This window comes from Eurosta solidaginis, chromosome 3, assembly GCF_040869045.1.
Source record: "Eurosta solidaginis isolate ZX-2024a chromosome 3, ASM4086904v1, whole genome shotgun sequence".
In the NCBI taxonomy this organism is placed as follows: Eukaryota; Metazoa; Arthropoda; class Insecta; order Diptera; family Tephritidae; genus Eurosta; species Eurosta solidaginis.
In genome coordinates this window covers 82310852-82332750 of record NC_090321.1, presented here as the reverse complement: position 1 = coordinate 82332750, position 21899 = coordinate 82310852, and the positions used below count along the sequence as shown (strand labels likewise).

The 21899-nt window shown below is 37.7% G+C and overlaps 1 protein-coding gene across 1 annotated transcript in view; it reads right to left on the bottom strand.

Moving 5' to 3' along the window:
- The window catches only part of side-VIII (sidestep VIII), a 930757-nt gene that overhangs the window by 388908 nt on the left and 519950 nt on the right, over positions 1–21899 (bottom strand). The window contains 2 exon segments of the mRNA XM_067772586.1: positions 4095–4300; positions 17057–17189. Coding sequence (XP_067628687.1) covers positions 4095–4300; positions 17057–17189 — 339 coding nt within the window.

Below are 21899 nucleotides of genomic sequence, written 5' to 3'. Positions count from 1 at the left end.
ATCATTCACAATGATATGTAATACTCCTTTATTGCTAATAGAAAATGCTGGCAGTGTGTTTTGAATTCGAAATCAAAACCAGACAGCCTATAAAATTTGTGTGATTGTAGCAGCATAAGTGTGACAAGAAAAATTAAAATTTAGGTACATTCGATTATTGAATACAAAACAAAAACGTTTAAGCAGCACTCTGATGTTTGGGAATGTACCTAGACTTTTGTAGCAATATAGGAGTATTACATATATGGCAGAGTGCAATAATTTAAGTGACTTAAAAAAATTCAAAAAAAGAGATATGAGATACAGACGGTCAGTGATATACATACATATACTTACATAGAATGCAATATTTAATATGGGATACGGAAACGAGAAATAAAAACGCATATACCGCGAAGGCTGTTCACGGAAAGTCTAGACCCCGGGAGAAATAGGCGACCGAGACAACTGAGAGTAAAAAGCAGCGCAATCTAAGCAAGCCGTCCTATTCGAAGTAAAATTGTTTGTTGCGATTTGCTTGAAATTTGGTATTTGGGAACTTCCGTGACTTACAATTTGAGAAACTTTTATTTCCGGAAATTGAACCAGCGCCTGACCTGTCGCAATAAGTCTTTATTGTGCGATTTGTTGGAAACTTAATGCAAACTTTTCTTTCCGGAAAGTGAACGAGGGCTTTGCCTATTGTAATGATTCGTATTCTTGATGTGATTTGCTAAAGATATGGTATCTTTAAGTACATCTTAATATTTGAGAAAACTTTCTTTCCGGCACGTGGACCAATGGCTCACTTATTCCAAAAAATCTTATTTCGGTGCAATTTGTTTAAATTGATATTTTGTTTAGACACCCTTTCGAAAAAGAAAAATAAGAGATCGGAGTATGAGTTGAAGAAGGGAAGAAAGAGAAGGGAGGGTTAGTGAGAAGAAAGGTGTGACTAAAAAACAAAAAATGAAGAAAGTGTGATGGGAAGATGGGCAGGAGGGAAAGCATGTGCAGCAAGGAGATGAAGAAGAATAGAGGAAGGTTGAGGGAGAGAAAAGAAAGTGGGAGTAGGAGAAACAAAAATCGAGAATGTAAAAGAGGTAAGATACGGGATCAAACGTGAAGGGAGAGCCAAGAAAACAAATCTTTTTTTTTGTGTTTTTTGGCAGAAGCTACAATAGGGTAAACGGCTTTGTGTACTAATAGGGTTAAACATCGCAGGGTAGAATGCTATCGCGAAGGAAAATGGGTCAATTATCCATATTTACCTTATTTATAAAAATGGAAGCGATTTTAAAAATTGGGTTAGTCATATAGGTTCGTAAAGGTTTATACCAACAAATATATTGAAATCGGTAATATGAGGAAATTGAGATGAGACTGCGAATGAGAGTTGGAGAGGGATTTGTAGTGGGAGATGTACTAGGACTGTAGGTGGGAATATGAAGTTTAGAGAAAGTAAGAGTGGATGTGGGAGTGGAGGTGGGATTTGGAAGTTTGAGGCAGACAAAATGGAATATGGGATGGACCAGAATTATGAGAAAAATGGAAGATGGAGTAGGCAGTGAAGAGGGTTAACGTGGCTCAATTTTTAAATGAAGGCAAACCAATTTTCGGGCAGAACAAAGCATGCGGGGTCTTCTAGTATATTATACAATTTATAAATGTTGGAATGACGACATAGACTATTAGAGCTCCCAAAGAAAATATTGTCTATAAATATGATTGTACACCCCGATATGTCTATATACGCACTCCATATTCATTTACGAACATATTTATTTAAAATCATGCAACCATTCTGACAACAAAACGGACTGGTCTTAAATCTTTTAGCTTATATACAAACACATCCATATATATATTTGGACCTATTAAAGTTAGTTTTACTACCTTTTTGTGAACACTAAACAGAACTCTTCACTTCTTTGAACCGTATATTTATTTGAATTTAGTTTCTGCAACTAAAGAAAACTTATTTCAAACTTCACAAGTGAATTAAGTGCGATATTTTTTCATTTAAGTGTAGAGCTGAAAATGACTTAAAGCATATTAAAATCGAAACGAAACAAAATCTTATGGGAAATTTGTTGAAAAAGAAATTTGAGTTTAACTAAGCAAAATGTTTAAGCTTCTAAAATTTCATGTTTACTGTAGCTGTGATGTGTTTAAGTTTTCAGGAGATGCACATTAGACTGGATCGAAAAAAAAGTTGCCAATGTCCGCCCATATATATTTTTCCGATAAAAAAGTAAAGTTTAAGTTAATCTTTTTTAAATAGTTCAGATGGAAAATAAATTACTACTCATTTTTGCCCGAATTCAATCAAGCGCACCAAATTTACCGATATTAGAAATAGCTTATTTTTAATGGATATAAATGTCTCAGATTTTTACCCTTTATTAGGGAATGCAGCCCAAATTTTAGTGATGGGAGACTTTTTCGAGACCTTTGCTTTCTTGTAGCTGTAAAAGGACTTCCTGAAGGCCCTGCGGAGTTGTATCGATGTTGTGACTCCTTTGCCGGATATTGATCCGGTACGTTCCCGAGCATAGAACTTGGAGGCGAAACAGTTTCGCGCGAAAAAAAAAACAGATCTTGTCACGTTAAGGTGAGGTTGAAAGTTGGGATGGAGAAGCTACAGATGGTGCTGGAGATTTCTTGAAGGGGTTGTGTTACATTTTCTGCTATTATACAAATACTATAAGCTTTTTTGGACCTACGCTACTTGCTTATTCAAGATTTGATAGCTGTGCAACTCCTAAAAACTGCAGTCTTAGCTTTGGGAGCGCAGGGCACGAGCATAGTACGTGCTGGATCATTTCCTCCTCTAACCTGCACTTCAAACATCTGCTAACATTGATAAAGCCAGTTTAAAAGCATGTGACGCCAGAGGGCGGTGTCCAGTCAGAAAACCTGTCTGGAGCCTACAGTCCGTCTTTTCAATGATGAGAGAAACTATCTCTTTCTATCAGTGGCGGATCTAGGGGGGGGGGCTATGGGGGCTAAAACCCCCATGGCATTGTACTTACAGAGCTACAATTTACTACCCTTTCCTGGACTACATGATTTCTTCATTGACGTCAAGGTTCAAAGGTGAATTTTTGAAGATACTGCCTCTGGAGGCACTGATTCTAGCATACTCTGCTGGAGTAACGATTGAAGAAATTGTACTTGCTGCTAAATTTTATAAAGAAGATTTCCCCAGTCACAATGATACAATGCTGAAAAATGAGATTTTATTGTGGCATAACCATTGTAAAAGTGATCCATTCAAGAGTGTTCAAACAGCCCTGAAAATCATTAAATCAGCACACTCTTCTTAATTTTCTCCAAACGTGACGACACTGTTGCAAATATTTGCGAATATCCCCGTGACATCAGCGACCGCAGAGCGTTCTTTTTCTGTTCTAAAGCACTTTAAGACTTATTTGAGAGTCAACATGTCTGAAAATCGACTGACTGGTCTGGCACTAGGGAACGTCCACAAAGAAATAGAAACGGACATTGAAGAAATAACCGATCTTTTCTGTAAATCGAAGCCCCGACGACTCGAATCTTTGGATTGGTCGATAGAAGATTGAACCAGCAATAAGTGGGTTTGAAAGAAAGGTTTTTATGACTATTTTTATATGGTTGTTATATCATTATCTCGAGTGTGCTGAATAAAAAAAGAACTTAATTTCCCCTAGTACCAAATCCTAGATCCGCCACTGCTTTCTTTCTAAGGTTGTAAGACCTGCCCATCACGCCCTTGCAGCTTAGTCGATCACGTGCAGCTCTCGCCTTCTTTTAGTCTCGCCCAGGTATAAACTCCAGTAGATCCACCCTTGATTGTTTTTAATAAAGTTTATTTACATTACTTATCTTCATTTATAAATTTCATTTACTGCCTTTTTTATGGCAATATCTTCTGAGCTTCTTTCGCTTTAAGCACAAATAGTTATAAATATCCTTGTATTTTAATAATATCTTTACAAAAGCACTCAATTCTTTCCATAAAAGAATTTACTTCACGAATAAATTTGATTTAATGGCTCCAACTTACAAACTTCAATAACAACTATAAAACTACAATAACAACAATACACATAAACTTAAGTGACACTTACTTATGACAGTTAAATTCACTTTTGAATTTCGCGTCGGACTCTTTTGAAAGTCAACACGACAACGATACTCGCCAGTGTCCTCCTGACGTGTCTTCTTAATTGCCAATGTACCCGAAAGTCCTTCCACTGTGAAGGACAAACGATCCCGATATGATTCATCAGACCAATGCGTGCCATCAGAGAAGTTCGAATCGCGCGTATCGACGCTGTAAAAAGAAAAAAAAATGGAAAAAGTGAAACAAAATCGTTTTATAAAAACTGCAAATTAAAAAAAGTTTAAGTAATATAATGCTTATTGTACAACTAGGAAACAAAAAATATATAAAAGTATTATGCAAGAACTTGCAGAGTTTTACCATTCACTTGAGGACTTTATTTTTTTAACTTCGAAATTAAAATTGAGAAAAAAACAAAACTTAGCTATTTTAAAATGATACTAAGCAATTATTCGGAAAAGCAATTGAGAAAAATAAAATTAAAGAAATAAAATAGGTTATGTTTCCTCAGGAATTATAGAAGTGAAACTGCTTTTTCGTATATAAATTTTTATTTTTATACTCAGCTGAGCAAGTCTCACAGAGTATATTAACTTTGTTCGCATAACGGCAATCCGTAACGGCATAAACTAATCGAGATAGATATAGACTTCTATATATCAAAATGATCTGGGCGAAAAATGAACTTTATTTAGCCATGTCCGTCAGTCCGTCCGTACGTCCGTAAAGATGATAACTTGAGTAAATTTTGAGCTACCTTGATGAAATTTGGTATGTAGGTTCCTGGGCACTCATCTCATATTGCTATTTAAAATGAACGAAACCGGACTATAACCACGCCCACAAAAAGAGCGATAATTCATTACCAAAGACGGATAAAGCGATGAAACTTGGTAGGTGTGTTGACCTTATGACGTGGATTAGAAAATTAGTAAAGCTTTGGACAATGGGCGTGGAACCGCCCACTTTTGAAAGAAAGTAATTTGAAAGTTTTGCAAGCCGTAATTTGGCAGTCGTTGAAGATAACATGATGAAATTTGGCAGGATTAAGTAAAATTTTAACAAAAAATTGATTATCTTTACAGTATATAAGTAAATTATGTCAACATTTAACTCCAGTAATTATATGGTGCAACGAAATATAAAAATACAAAGGAATTTCAAAATGGGCATGGCTCCGCCGTTTTTCATTTAGTTTGTCTAGAATACGTTTAATGCCATAAGTCGAACAAAAATTAACCAATCCTTATGAAATATGGTACGAGCATAGATTCTATGACGCTAATTGTTTCCTGTGAAAATAGACGAAACCAGTTGAAGCCACGCCCAGTTAGTTTTTATACACAGTTGACCGTCTGTCCTTCCGCTCGGCCCTTAACACGATAACTTGAGCAAAAATCGATATATCTTTACTAAACTTAGTTCACGTACTTATTTGAACTCATTTTATCTTGGCATAAAAAATGGCTGAAATCCGACTATAACCACGCCCACTTTTCGATATCGAAAATTACGAAAAATAAAAATAAATGCCACATTGGTCCACATTTTGGTCGATATCTCGAAAACACCCTCACATGAACAACTATGGGTCACTCCCTTTTAAAACCCTCATTGATACCTTTAATTTCATACCGAAATCGTACAAACACGTTCTAGAGTCACCCCTGTTCCACATTTATGGCGATATCCCGAAATGGCGTCCATCTATAGAACTATGGCCTACTCTCTCTTAAAATACTCTTTAATACCTTCCATTTGATACACATGTCATACAAACACATTCCAGGGTTACCCTAGGTTCTTTTTACAACATGGTGATTTTCCCTTATTTTGTCTCCAAAGCTCTCAGCTGAGTAAATAATGTTCGGTTACACCCGAACTTGGCCTTCCTTACTTGTTTTATTTTAAAATTATTGGAAATCAAAGGTACCTTTTATATATGACTTTATCCGCATTTCAAATAAAACAAAAAACTTTTATTACTGTGGGTATATTTTTGGCGATGTTTCGCCTTGCACACACTGGAGTCATTTTAAAAAGCCGACTTGTTGTTATTGTTCTAGCGATAAGGACACTGCCGGAGGTCTTGGGGAGTGTTATCGATGTTGATGGTCCTTCGCCGGATGCAGATCCGGTACGTTCCGGTACCAAGCCCGACCATCTAGGGAACGATTTGTTATGACCACATGCGACCTTCTAGGCCATACCGCTCTCCCATCCCCTAGATCCATGAGGAGTTCGGTGTCGCCAGAACCTCGGTTGTTAATATAACAGGACTCGCCATGGTTAAGTGAGGTTGACAATTGGGTTTGGAGAAGTTATATATTGCGCTGGCAACCTCAAAAGGTTGCGCTACACAGCTCCTAGAATATACCGCGGGTATATTCTAACCCCCTAAGCCGACTCGTTGGTGCTTGCACCCTCCCTACCCAGATCTACCTTCTACTCCCAGCTCTTTATCTCCACTGTATCTTTCATAGACAATTTATTCATGGAGCAGGGGCTATTCTGTAGCCCAAGGACGACCATACGTGACGAGAAGTCACATCCAGCAAAGGTGTCCAATGCTTTTCTTTATCGAATATATGCACCGTATATTAGAGAGGGCAACTCAATAAAACCCGTTATTCCGAGTGTTATCCAAATAGGTATTTCTGGTATATTGGGGGATAGTGAAATCAAATTCAAATGCCAAAAATGAAGGTAGTCAGCCCTCAAAATTAAAGACCGATTCCGACCTTTTGGTTCAAGCAGAATCAGCTTTCGCACCGAGCATACCGAAGCCGAGTAGTCTCCCGAATTATGCAGAGATGGCTGACGTAAAGACTTCGCAGGATGAATGTCGGGTGAGTTCTCAATCAGAAATCTCGCCTGAGGATGAACAGAGGCTTCTCGCCTCTTCAGTGAGGCCTGATAAGTCTAGCTAGCTGTTGAGCGTGATCAGTTAAGTGGTGCCACTTGTAAGCGCCTGAAGGGTGGGTATAATAAAGTCCAGAACTCGTCAAGGAATATATGATGATGGTACGATACGGCCAATTCCGACTAATGTTAAGTCGGAACCCAAAATATACCTGCTCACCAAATTTCATCAAGACAGCGAACATTGCTTATTTGATTCCGATCATCATTCTTATCATATCGGTATTCTTATCTAAATGCCTTAATATTTGATTTTACAGAGGAATCAATCGAAATTAAATTTGATTTGTGAAAAGGTTGAATTTAAATCAAAAGGGATTTAGAGACACGCAACCCGGTACAGCTCTAATCGACACTTTCCCAAAACCGCTCCCTTTCTTCAAGTCATACGTATAATAGAACAAAAAATTAAAAAGAAAATTTGGAATAAATTGAGCTCGCACAAAAAGCTTTCGAAAAGCCGTTTTGATGCAAAAAAATCGTCGGAGCCCAGTAAATACTAAGTCGGACATATTAAGCCTTTCCAGCAATTTTAATGTAAACAACAAAAGAAAACTTTACAAGAAAAGTTTAAGGTGTCACGACATACTAAGTTCCAAATAGCATAATTGCGAGGAAGAATGTTGATTCTATGTTACTATACAAGAGGTGAGATTATCCCAACTTTTTTTTTTTTGGAATTTCACGACTTGGAAACATGAGGTAGCACCTTAAAACCTTTTCGTGTAAAATTTTTTATTTTCTGGTTTCACTTTAAGGGCTTGATATTCCACCACGAGATGGAGCTGTTTATAAAATCAATACTATTTTAAGTTCATATCTCCGAAAATCTTCGAAAGATTTTCGAAAAGTATATCCAAAGGATTCTGGACATATTCTAGGTAGATTCTGGTTCATCTCTTATTGTAGTGTGGCCATATGGCTCCTGATAATTCACAGCCCTTGATACTCTTCTTTTTTACTGACCCTTTGTTCACGTAAAATTTCGCTAGTGCCTCGGTGGTTGGTGGAATAGATCTTCAACGAGTCGCAGCTTGTGAATCGGTGGATATCGGTGCGTAGCATTGGTCAATCGGCAACACACCGATGACGAGTTGCTGACGGAGTTTCAAGCAACCTGTGGTTGATGAAAGCGATGTCCGGCGAGTCGCAGCTCACGAATCGATGAAAATATATACTCAGCTGATTTATAAGGTGCCTTGACGCCATAGGCAAGCTGGCGGTGGGCGCACCTGTGCCTGGGAGGTAAGAATTTTGGTTCCTCGATATCCAATCTCGGGACACACATAAAAAATTTTTACGTGTAGGTCGGGCTTGTGATGCTAATGAAAGCGGCATTACAATATTTTTGTTCTTTCCATGACAAACAATTTGCTCTCCGGTATTACCACATTTACAAAGAAGTTTCACTTCAAAAAAAAATATATATATGTAAAACCAAAAAACAAAAAGTCTTGGCCAGACAAAAGGTTTTATTCTTTAAACTAACTGTTTGGCTAATATTTTCAACTTGCGCAAAATTGATTAGTCTCCTTAGTGTTTTCTGCCTTTCTACGCAGCACAGTAAGTCATCAGACTACTCTTAAAACAACTGAGACGTTTGTAGGACTTTTACTTTAAATCAATTAAAATTCCAAAAAGCTTAATTGGAATTCATCGACGAAGCGTGAGCGCGTATAGAATAGTTTTGCAGCTCATTAGAGGGTGACGTCCGCGTTGATGATGATAATAAAGAAGCAAAGGCACTGGCTGCATGAGTTTGTTAGCACCAGAGGATGATTCAAAGACACCAATAAAAAATGCTTACAAACAGAAAAAATAAAAATAAAAAAATAGCGCATAAAACAAAGATATAGACGAAATGCACCAAACTTTTGACAAAGTGACAAGTTGTGAAGTAGCAAAATGGGGCATTTTGTTATTGTTCTTGGAAGTGCCGTAGGGTATGAAACACTTTTGGGGGTGGTAAGTGTTCTTGTACGCAAAATGACTTTGGTGGTTTAGTCTGTGACAAGATGATGAAATGTTGAATTTAGAAATGGGAACTGTCTCATATACATACTGACACATACAGCTGAGCTAAATAAATGGGAAATAATAACGAGTTGGGAGACATTGTTATATACAAATTTAAGAAGTATATTAAATTTATTAGAAAATGTGAAAATAGCACAGATGCTAAGGTAAAAGGGCTGAGATATTTAGTGACAGAGTTTGTGCAAACTGATTAGGTCATGACATAATTTAAGTAAAAACTTAAGGGAAATCAAGAACTCTGAGTTTACTTAAGCAACTTTCATTTATTAAATAACACCGTACCCAAAAAAATTTGTGATCTATAAATATTTCTATGCTGTCTCCGAATTTTTAGTTAGATTTTTGAATGCACCCATATAATCTCAAGAAATTTTTCAAAAAGTACCATTGCTAAAAATATTGTGGCAACGAAAATAAAATTAAAACTTTCCAGTTCAGTTTCGAATAATTTTAGTCTATTAAGATATTCTTAATACGAATTCGAATAATGTTTCTGGATTCGAACTAAAATTTAAAAGAATGAAATGGGCCCTGATGGATTTTCTGCGGAGCTATTCAAATACAGCGCCGTGGTGTTGGTAAGGCACATGCATCAACTTCTATTCAAACTAGGAGTGCATGCCTAGTGACGGAACTTTTAGAAAAAGTATCGATACCGGCACTCATATAAAATACTCGGATCAAAGTATCGATGCTCATATTCAGTAAAAGGTATCGAGTATACTCACTCGATCCAAGTGAGTACTCCAAAATATTTGCTGAAAGTGAAGAAACGTTTTTTTTTTAAATGAGATGGTATCTTTTGAATTTAATAGGGAACAAGTAAGGAAGTTTAAGATCCCTTTCAAAATCGGTACAGTGAAATAACTCCCAAATGAAATAACTCCCATGAAATAACTCCCTATGAAATAAGTCCCAATAAAAATGAAATAACTCCCAACTTTAATAAATGAAATAACTCCCAAAGAAGGAAATGAAATAACTCCCAATATTTGCCAGTTATTTCATAATGAAACCACAAGTCCCAAAAAAAAAACAACTGAAATAACTCCCAAATGAAAAAAACCCCAAAAAAAATGAAATAAATCCCAAACCAAATTTGAAATGGTATCTTTATAGTATATAATCAGTTACAATGAGATTTGAAAAATACAGCAAACTATTATGTACATATGTAAAAGTTACAATTACAAGAAAACTTGAATAGTGTCGTCGAAGTAAACGTAATTTATTTTAAAAAATCGCATTTTTTTTATGAAATTAACATAATTTATTAAAAGTAAAAAATAAAAGGAACAAGTCTGCGTAGAACACTTTTCTGCATAGGCGGCCTTCGGCCGCGCTTATAAAAAATAACCCTCACCGTGGCGATAGCCACGGTTACACCACACACCCGGACTTGGCATGGCGTAGCCCAGCGCTATTTTTTAAAAGCGCGGCCGAAGGCCGCTTATGCAGATAGATGTTCTACGCAGAATTACTGTGCTTCGCGCAATTTTTTATTTCAAATTTTCTGTTTTTTTGTAAAATAAATAAATAGAGTTAAATGAAAAGGACCATTTCCCTCGTTGGTACTATTACAAATTTTTCATTCGTTGGAACAATTTAAAGCATCTGGTACCACCAAGCAAGCAGTGAATTAGATAAAATTGCTGTATGCTTGTGTTCGCAGAAAGTAAACAAATAAATCATTAAATTTTACAATAATACGCAAATTTAAACAAATGAGAATAGTTGATTGTGGTTTTATAAACATTATATGTATATCTAATATATAAAATTCTTCTGTCACGGTTTTAGAGGCTGAACTCCTCCGAAACGGCTCAACCGATTCTCATAAAATCTTGTGAGCATATTGGGTAGGTCTGAGAATCGGCCAACGTCTACCTTTTTTTCGCTACGTGTCTAGGGTCTTGAGATCAAAACGTGGACCCGGGTAACCCTAGAATGTGTGTATACAATATGGATATCAAATGAAGGCTGTTGATGAGTGCTATAGTACAGGATAATTTTCATACACCTGGGTGACTAGGGTCTCGAGATATAGGCCAAAACGTGGACCCGGATACCCCTAGAATGTGTTTATACAATATGGATGTCAAATGAAAGCTGTTGGTGGGTGCTATAGTACAGGATAATTTTCATACAACTGGGAGGCTAGGGTCTCGAGATATAGCCCAAAACGTGGACCCGGGTACCCCTAGAATGTGCTTATACAATATGGATATCAAATGAAAGATGTTGATGAGTGCTATAATACAGGATAATTTTCATACAACTGGGAGGATAGGGTCTCGAGATATAGGCCAAAACGTGGACCCGGATACCCCTAGAATGTGTTTATACAATATGGATGTCAAATGAAAGCTGTTGATGAGTGCTATAATACAGGATAATTTTCATACAACTGGGAGGATAGGGTCTCGAGATATAGCCCAAAACGTGGACCCGGGTACCCCTAGAATGTGTTTATACAATATGGATATCAAATGAAAACTTTTGATGAGTGCTATAGTACAGGATAATTTTCATACAACTGGGAGGCTAGGGTCTCGAGATATAGCCCAAAACGTGGACCCGGGTACTCCTAGAATGCGTTTATACAATATGGATATCAAATTAAAACTTTTGATGAGTGCTATAGTACAGGATAATTTTCATACAACTGGGAGGCTAGGGTCTCGAGATATAGCCCAAAACGTGGACCCCGGTACCCCTAGAATGTGCTTATACAATATGGATATCAAATGAAAACTTTTGATGAGTGCTATAGCACAGGGTAATTTTCATACAACTGGGAGGCTAGGGTCTCGAAATATAGCCCAAAAAGTGGATCCGGGTACGCCTAGAATGTGTTTATACTATATGGATATCAAATGAAAGCTTTTGATGAGTGCTATAGAACAGGATAATTTTCATACATCTGGGAGGAAACGGTCTTGAGATATAGGTCAAAACATGGACCCAGATACCGCTAGAATGTGTGTGTATTATGGATATCAAATGAAAGCTGTTGGTGAGAGCTCTGAAGTTCATTGTGATATTCGATTTAGTCGCATCAACCTGGCAAAACTGATAAATATGCATGCGAAGCCGAAATAAGGACATGAATTAATAATACCCACATACTTATTTGCATCCGTCCTATTCGATTTGCCTGAAATTTCGTATATAAATTTGCCTATATTAGTATTTACGATGCTTTTTTCCGGGAAGTATAATAGAGACGGACTGGGACTGGGATTAGGACTAGGACTGGGACTGAGACTCGGAATGGGACTGGGACAAAATACATACCACCCTGTGGGACTGGCAATAAGAGATGAAGAAGAAGGAGAAACATTTGAGAGAAGAGAGAAGGATACTGAGAAAGAGATAGAATGAGACGAAGATGGAGATGAAGCGAAAAAGACGGAGGGAGGAGTGAATAAAGAGATTAGGAAAAAGTGTAGAGGGGTAGGGCAGAGTTAGACGGAAAAGCTCATTAAAATGTATACAGATAGGCCAAATTTAGGGCAGAACAACGTCTACCGGGTCTGCTAGTTAGTAGATAAAAAGTGATAGTTATACCATGGTAACTTTAACTACTAATTACTAGTAAATTGTTAATAACAATTAAAAATTACTTACTGATTCTCGTTGGGGAACTCCCTGAGAACCTATGAGCAAAACTTAAAGTTCAAACTCCTTTGGTTTACGAATAAAACCAATTGGTCCCTTAATGTATAGCCGACCCATAGAAACTGTTAGAAGAACGTCAAAGTTTGATAAAATTGTATTTTTAAGAAAAGGAAATAACTCCCAACAAAAATGAAATAACTACCAATGCCTGAATTATAAGCAATGAAGTAACTCCCAATAAAAATGAAATAACTCCAAATCTCAAAAATTATGAAATAACTCCCAAAGAAATTTTATTGGGGATTATTTCATTTGGGAGTTATTTCATTATGAAATAATTACCAGCAAAAATTATGAAATAAGTCCCAATGAATTGGGAGTTATTTCATAATGAAATAAGTCCCAATTTGTATGGAAAATATTTGGGAGTTATTTCATGTGGGAGTTATTTCACTGCACCTTCGAAATCGCCGTGAAATATATAGCACGACGCAAATTGGAAGAGGAGCTGGCTCTTAATCTCCTCGGAGGTAAATCGCGTCAAGTATTTTTTCTATGGCATCAAACGTTTTGTGGAGATATAAACTAAGTAGAAGCTTGAATAAAACTTATGTACTTTTCATAGACATATCTTCACTGGTTGTTTTTGTTGTAACAGTGCTTCGCCCCATAGGTGCAACTACTCACAAATTGTCATCAATATCCCCTAACGGGCGTCCAAGGAAACCTGCGTTTTCAAGAGGGGTTAGCCGCAGAGAAAGGGGTGTTAAGGGGTTGGTTCCGCATTGCAATTGAAAAAATGTCATGTGGGGACACGTCGAAAGCAGGATATGCATTAAGTATGTTGGGGTTGATTCGGGATATATAAGACTTTAACCTGTTACAGATTGAAGTTGAGCTAGAGTGACGCGCGTCTCCCTAGTTAGATTGCTCTTCTCTGCTGCGATTTCGTTGTATTTAGCTTTAATAACTGGGTTCGCCGAGCAATTCCTGGCATAGAGGTCCAACGCCTTTCTGTGGATATCACTGGGTATCATTTTGCGTTCTTCTTCTACATAAAAATGTCTGTTGGGACACCCAGGTTTCTTTATATTCAACAGAAACTGTTTGTTCAGCATTGCATTTCTCTTCCTAATATGAATTTCTCTCGCCTCACTATGTAGGTGCTCTGGGGACATAAGAATAAAAATCTATGAAATCGTGCAATTATTGGCGCATGCTGACGAAAATTATATGACCGGCCTGAATAACGTATGCCGTAAGTAGTACTTAGCCCAAACTTGAAAAAGAAGCGGAAAAGCTTGGCTTGATGATGGATGAGGGCAAAATGAAGTACCTTCTGTCATCATGCTTTTAGCAGCCACAATTTCGAAATATTAAAAGATTTAGTGTTTTAGGGAACAAGCATTAACACAAAGAACAACATCGGTTTTGAAATCTGGCGCTGAAACACTCTTGCCAATAAATGCTATTTTGAAAGAGGTTGGCAATTGAAAAGCTAAGTCCTCTCTCGGAAAACGAGAATGACGCTCTAAGTCACGTTTCTTATCCGACTTGCTATATGATTCTAAAGCCGGGAACATGACAACATCAGATGAAGTGGCTCTGGGAAGGTTCGCGGGAAAAGTTCTTTGGAAGATTAACGCACCTTTACAAGTTGGCGACGGCGAGTACTGAAGAAGATTTAATGATGAGTAGTACAAGCTTTACAAAAATCAACACAACCCAGCGAATTAAAACGCAGAGTCTACATTGGCTAGGCTCTGTTGTGCGAATGAAAGAAACGTTGTGGAAAATGATTTAAATTCCCTTGGTGTAAGAAATGACGACCCATAAATTAGAGTCCAGCGCGTTCAGATTTATGTATTTTCTTCCCTGGGTATACCTGAAAGTTTACATGTACCTTTGTATATGTTCTCATTGTGGTATTCGCCTACAAGGTGGTTTTTTGTTCGGAAAAGTAAAACTTTAATTAAAAATTTGGGCAACATGTGCGTTTACACTAACTTAATAAAAAAAAATGAAAAGAAGCAAAGAGAAAAATTAAAATAATTCTCAACAACGAATAAAACAAGACAAATGCTAAGAACGAAGCAAATGGAAAGCAACCAGACTTTTTAAATAACAAAAGTGCACAGCTGTTGCCTTCTCGGCTGTTGCCAGAGTTTTTTTATTTTATATTTCGCTGCATTTGTTGTTGCTGCTTATATTCGGGTTTATTTCGCAGATAATGCTAAAAGGATAACAGGCATTTAGTCAACTTCTCAGCTGACCAATAAATGAACGTACGAAAATCCATTTAATTGAATCGACAGACACAATGAGAATAAATACAAATGCAATATGGGGAACGAATTTATTAAAGAAGTCGCAAGGCTGATACAAGGATTTGCTAAGATTAAAAAACTTTAAACTACAAACTTTATAGAATTTATCATCGGCTATCGTTTAGCTCCTTCTCTGTGCACTATTGTCTCAGATGTGAAGCAAGTTTTTTTCAAGAAAATGTAAGTTAGTATAAAAGAGTGGGCTTTTTTTACACTTTGACTTTAAAAGATGAGCAACCCTCAGATGCTGAGTTTCTACGTTACGCTGATCGAAGGATATAACGAATTTCACCTTTAAACAATAAATATTATCTAACTGGCATTAAAAGGTTTAAACGGTTATGGCCGTCCAACGAGGCGCGCCGGTAGCTTCTTTGTTGGATTAACTGGCGCCAATTGATCACAACAAGGTTATTCAAATCATTTTCCACCCACGGTCTTTCCAGCGGTGTGGGGACCGCCTTCTTCCAATGCTTCCATAGGCAGGTTCCGATGAAAGTACTATCTTAGCCGCAGCATCATCTTTCATTCAAATAACGTGATCTAGTCAGCATAGCAGTTGCCTTTTAATTCCCTGACTATGTATGCGTAAAGCTCGGCAAGCTCATCATTAAATCTCCTTCTGTATTCACCGCGCCAACGCGTCAGAATGGGTAAGGTTGAAATGGCCGACCAGTAAAGACCTCAAAAAGACTGAATGTGTCCATAGTGTTACCAGAATTTGTTTAAAGACCAAACGGAAGTGCCCCAATCAGGTGCCAGGAACTATGTTATAGAAAAGCACCGTCCTCTTGGAAAAACTTTCTGGGACCTAGCTTAATTGCCACCTCAATACCTGGCAACTCTGCTGCCCCTAATAGCTGGAGCCTTGATCTTGCGAGCACAGGACAAGAACACAGAACGTACTCAACCGTTTCTTCCTGCAGTTCGCATTTCCTACATCTACTGTTACTGACCAGACCTAACTTATTAGCATGTGACACCAGAAGTCAGTGTCCTGTTAGTATGCCCATCGTGAACCTTATGTCTTCTTTCTTCAGAGGGTCTAATATGGTTGGTTTTGCACATAATCTTAGAATTTTTCATCCACCCCATTATATCCACGGCTTTCCTTATTGACGAATGATATACAACTGCTGTCCTTTTTTAGTTTCTGCCAAACAAATTGGGACGTCTATCGTCAATTAAGAGTGTCTTGCACCCTCCTTCGCCAACTCATCGGCCTTTTTGTTACCTTCTTTCCTTTAATGGCCAGGAATCCAGTACAGATGTATGGGCCGACCGGACAGAATTTTTTACAATGCTTCTTTGCATTCCAGAACATTTCTGGATGAAGTACAGTGGGCGTTTATTTCCTTAATCGCCGCCTGTATATCAATATATTAAATTCACGTGACTGCAGCTTAAGCAAGCTTTCTCCGAAATTTCTGCCGTTTTCTTCACGGTTATAATTTCCGTCCGAAAGATGCTGCAGTGATGTGGAAGCCCGTAAAATCTACTCATTTCTGAATCGACGCAGTAAACAGCAAACCCGACCTGTCCATTAGTTTGGAACAATCCGTATACACATGATAAACATGTTCTCCCATTTCTGCACCCTAGCACCCAATTGTGGCCCTCTTTCGAAGCTCAAGCACGTGATCATATATTCCGTTTGTCCGATATAATACCGCTATGTCCAAGGCGTAGATGTCCGTAAATCTTTCGAAGAACTTTTATCTCGAACACATCGTCACTCTCTACGAGTTGCTTGCAGCAGGCTCTCATGCTTTTTTTATAGCATTTTTCAGCTCTGCCCTTTGGGCTATGTAGGTACTGTGTAGCTCATCATATCGGGCTGATGAGCGCGTCCACTATGCTCTTCGACGTGCTTGCGATAGTTGCAATTTTACCACCCCAATGAAGTAAAAATGGAGCTTTATAAAAGAGTCAATCAGATTATGGTTAAGGTATACTAATGAGAGGCATAGCTGAATACAGGCCTATTCTTAGCTGTGTTACTTGCATCTTACATAAAAAGGTATATCAAAACTGTGTTTTTATATGTATACTTACTCACCTATATATGGGCGTCTTCAGACCCACTTTAAACCAAATTACAAGCGCAACACGATCTTCAAGAATGGGTGGCGTCACATTACACGGCAGTCGACCCAATGTGCCTTGAATGGATTCAGATAAAACTGGAGGTCCTGCAAAGAAAAAAAAAATTAAAAACATACATAAATTAAAGGATAGAAATGGCTTAGGAACTAAACAGCTGAAAAAAAATTTGACAAAGAAATGCAATTTTACCATGAGCGAAGTGGAAGAAATGTAGCGAGAGAAATATTTCAAATGATTTACAAAGAATTAAAAAAGGACAAATAACCTGAGGATTCAAGAAACAAATAACGAGTAATTAGCGCTACAAATTACCTGAGGGCAAGCAGTTGGCGAAATGCGGCTAAAGTACATTTAAGTGGAACATTTTTGGAGAGAAAAAATGCTGAGAATAAACGAAGAGATAAAGGCATAGATTATCAAAAAATTACGACAAGCACACTTTCTAAATAAAACGAACAAATTTACCAAACGATATAAACAAAATGAATGCAATCTCGAGTTGTGTTAAGCAAAGGAGATTGGAGAGAAAGAAGCGACACAACACGAACGGGTAAAACGAGGTATTTGCGCATGTGTGTGTGCATCAGTCATCCTTAGGGATTAAGTACGGCTGGCGGTAGATGATTTGTTTGGCTTTTGTTTGCCTTCTTGTTGGCTTCATTATCTTTTAAAATTTTTCTAGCATCGTTGCAATGATGGGCTTTTACGCGACGTGACATTTACAAAATTGTTCTTAAGCCTTTTTGATGTGAAATTCTTCTTTTGATTTAACTTCTTCAATTCACTTATGTATATTTTAAGGACTTTTCTTTAATCCTTTTTTTTTTGTACCCACGCCAGTTTTCTGCTCGGGTTTAAAATTTATTTATTTTTAATTTCTTTGCGTTGTGCGAAAAGTATTTAGATATCAGGGAAATAGCATTTTTTACTAGATTTGTAAAACAAACGAATAAATTTATCATGTTTTTAATTACTGGCATAATCAAGAGTAATGAAAAAGTTTTAAATGCCAGAAATCTTTTTACTTTAATTGCCAATTTTCGAAGTAACAAAAGGTGTACTTCCAAAGATAACAAGGCAATATCTTTTTGTAGTGCATAAATCTGGTAAGGGCCACCATAAAAATGCATTCGCTTCAGCGAAATAACGAGCCTTGTGTCGGAGGATGAAACATTTAGTATATCTGAACTACTTGATGGAATAGAATAGATTAAAATTATTTACTACATCGAAAGTTTTAAAAGTACACTTCAATATTTTGTAAAGACGATTTTGTAAAAGGCTGAGGTAGTACTCAGTCAATCTAGAATGGCGAAGGTACCTATTTCCTTTTTAAATGACTAAACGTTACTTTGTTGGGGGGCTACAATGGTGGAATGCCGGCTGGTGGCGGCGATGACGAATCGATTTCTAAGCAACAGGTGGTTGGCTGAATCCGATTCGATACCCGGCGAGTCGTAGATGACGAATCGGTAAACTGATGGATGTCGGTGAGTAGGATTGGTGAATCGCTGATGAGGAATTAGTGCATGTACTCGCAAGCAACGGGTGGGTGGTGGAATGGATAGCCGGGGAATTGTAGATGACGAGTCGATAAATTAATGCATGTCAGTGGATCGGTGGTGACGAGTAGGTACATCCATTCCCATCTTAAATCGACTGGTGGTTGGTAATGCCAATTCACGGCGAATCGTAGATAACGAGTCGGTTTTTAAGCACCCGATGATTGGTGAAATTAATGTCTGGAGATTCGCAGATGAAAAATTGGAGGATATCGGTGGACAGATATTGATAGGGTGTCTTCTTTTTGGTTAAAAAAGTTAAGCTGTTCGCTTTGCGTGCCGTTCTGCCACATCTTTAATGTGTCTTTGTCCACTGGCGTTTTAATTTATCGATGGAAATTGGCTTCTATTAGTCCAGTCTTTAAGTCTGGAAACAAAAGCGAGGCAGCAAATTACAGGCCAATGTCTAAACTATCAACCTGTTCAAAACTGTTTGAGAAAGTAGTAAAGGATAAGCTGGATTTTGCTATTAAAGGAACAATCGATCCATGTCAGCATGAGTTTGGTGGTTGTCGTTCAACAGTGACAAACATAGCTGTTTTTTCTCAATACTGTGTCTCTGCTTTTAACCGTCCTGTTCATGAATAACTTTTCTTCTTAGTTCGCATGGCTGGGTACACGGGAACCACAAGGCAATTCATACGTTAGAACTACTAGTGGTGCCTAGGTATCCCAGTCATGAGAACTAGTAATAAAAAACTACTTTTAGTAATAAAAAACTAATTTATTAAAAAAACCATCTTTATGAAAGTATGTTTGAAAAAATTTTCTCTCCTTTTTGAAGAAGACTTATTCCCATACGATGCCTCAAATTTTAACTCCTTTCTATTTGTAGTTTATTTAAAAATGGCTTTTGAATATGCAAAAGGTACCCGGGTACCCATCTATGCACAGGACGGTTAAGGATGGTTATCAGGATGATAATATATGTACAGATTTCTCTAAGGCGTTTGATACAGTGTCCCACAATATACTTCTGCGGAAACTTGAATACATTGGTTTCCATTCAACCTTTTTTCATGATTACAGTCATACCTTACAAACAAAATTTTATTTGTTGAAATCGAGAATATGAGGTCCTATGAGTTTTTGGCAACCTCTGGGGTGCCACAAGGTAGTATTCCCGGTCCAGTCTTATTTGTTGTTTTCATCAATGATGTCGGCTTTAATTTAAGGCATTCAAATTATTTATTTTATGCTGATGATTTAAAACAGTTAGGCGCATCAACTCTGCATCAGATGCATTGCTACTGCAGAGAGATATGGATGCTCTACATGTGTGGGCTCTTAATAATCATCTGCGACTTAACAATAGTAAATGTTGGCATATCACGTTTTCTAGACCTACTAGTGCGTTTTTGTCGACATAGTTTATCGCCTCGGTCAAAGAGTTTCGTGATCTTGGCGTCTTTTTCGACTCTTCTTTCACTTTAGTTAACCATGTTAACTGCTTTATACCAAAAGCTTATGCTATCTTAGCTTTTCTAAGGCGTTATGCGAAGGATTTTAAGGCCCCATACACTAGGAGTATATTATGTAATTCCTTAGTGCGATCTAAATTTAAGTATGCCTCTATCATATGGAATCCCATTTACACCACATACTCTGCAAGAATTGAAAGGGTTCGACGTAAATTCTTCCGATTTGTCCTCCTACCTCTACATTTTGTTAATCCCCTACCAACCTATATAAACAGATGTGTGCTTATAAACTTTGTGCCACTGCATGTCAGACGTACAGTGCAATATTTAATGTTTATTTATGATATTACCTCTGGTACCATTGATTGCTCAGCTCTGCTTGGGCAGTTAAATTTTCATGTTCCCAGTAGATCTTTACGGTCTCACAATATGTTCTACGCTGAAGCTCCTAGAACCAACTACCCTAGCTTTGCCCCTCTCATAAGAGGCCTCGAAGAGTTTAGTAAAATTTCTAGAAAGCTTAATATTGACTTTACAATGCCCAGGCCTTTGTTTAAGTTACGTATTGAGTCTTACTATCGAGAAAATTTATCTTATCCTTGAATAAATTGTTATTTAGTTTTAAGTTAATTTGTAAACTTGTAAATCTAATCAGTAAGGTTTCTGCCATTGACTTAGTAAATATGAATATGAATATGAATTGGCGATAAGCAGATGATTGATTTCCAAGTAACCGGTGTTTGGTGAAATCGATGTCCTGCGAGTTCTAGCTGACTAATCAGCGGATGTATGTGGTGGTATGGTATTGTGGCGGTAGACGTACCTGTGTGTGATATAAAAAGGAGGTAGGAACTAGGTGCCTTCATACTCGAACTTGAAACAGTGGCAGGCTATTTTTTTAAAGTGTTTCTACTGCTTTAGCCACTTCTACTACTTCCGCCTGAAAAGGTTAACAGTGATCTGGCAGCTTGTAAAATTTGTTTATTTCCGATTCAGCACAGTATACCGAATATCCGAATACTTCCTGTGTGGCTTTCCACTCCATAGTCTAGGATGGCTCTGCAGTCGTTGCAAATACCCAATGAGAGAAAGAGAGTGCGATAAAGGGCCGCCGAGGAGTTCCACACTTTCCCCTCCACGTTGAGCTTCCAAGACAACTTATTATCTAGAATGACTCCTGGATATTTTGTGCATGGCTTTTTTTTAACTCTCCTTGCTTAAGTCTGGTACAATTTGGGACCTGATACATTTAAAAAACAAGACCTTATCAATCTCCTCCACATTGGCGGTCAACCCGACATTAGATTTCCAGGTATGTATATCCCGAAGCGCCCGAACCATCAAAGCGGTAATTGTTGGAAGGATCCTTCCTTTTGTGACAATTGCAACGTCATCTGCGTTAGCCGTTTTTGTAGAACCGCCTGAACGGTTGGTTGATGACCAGTGTTTTGGCTTCACAGAGTACAGCTTTGAAGTAGACTTCCTGAAATTCAACACCTGGTTTTGGCTAGATGTACTTTAATGTAGTTAAGACCATCCATGATCACCCATTTAGAGACATTGTTGAAAGGCCGGCAATGTCATAGAAGATTCCTAAGGCAAACTCATATTCCAGGGGTTTCTCTGTGTTTATAACCACCCTATGCTGTGCCGTGTCCTCCGGCTGGCGTTTTTTGTAGCATGTTGCGATCGGAGACCAGTTTTTCGTTCACGTTGGACGTTATGTAAACATCCACCAGCCTCTATAAGGTCTTGAGCAGAAATTATGTTAGACTGAAGGTTAAATAAATAAGTAAAAACTTTCAAAATTCTC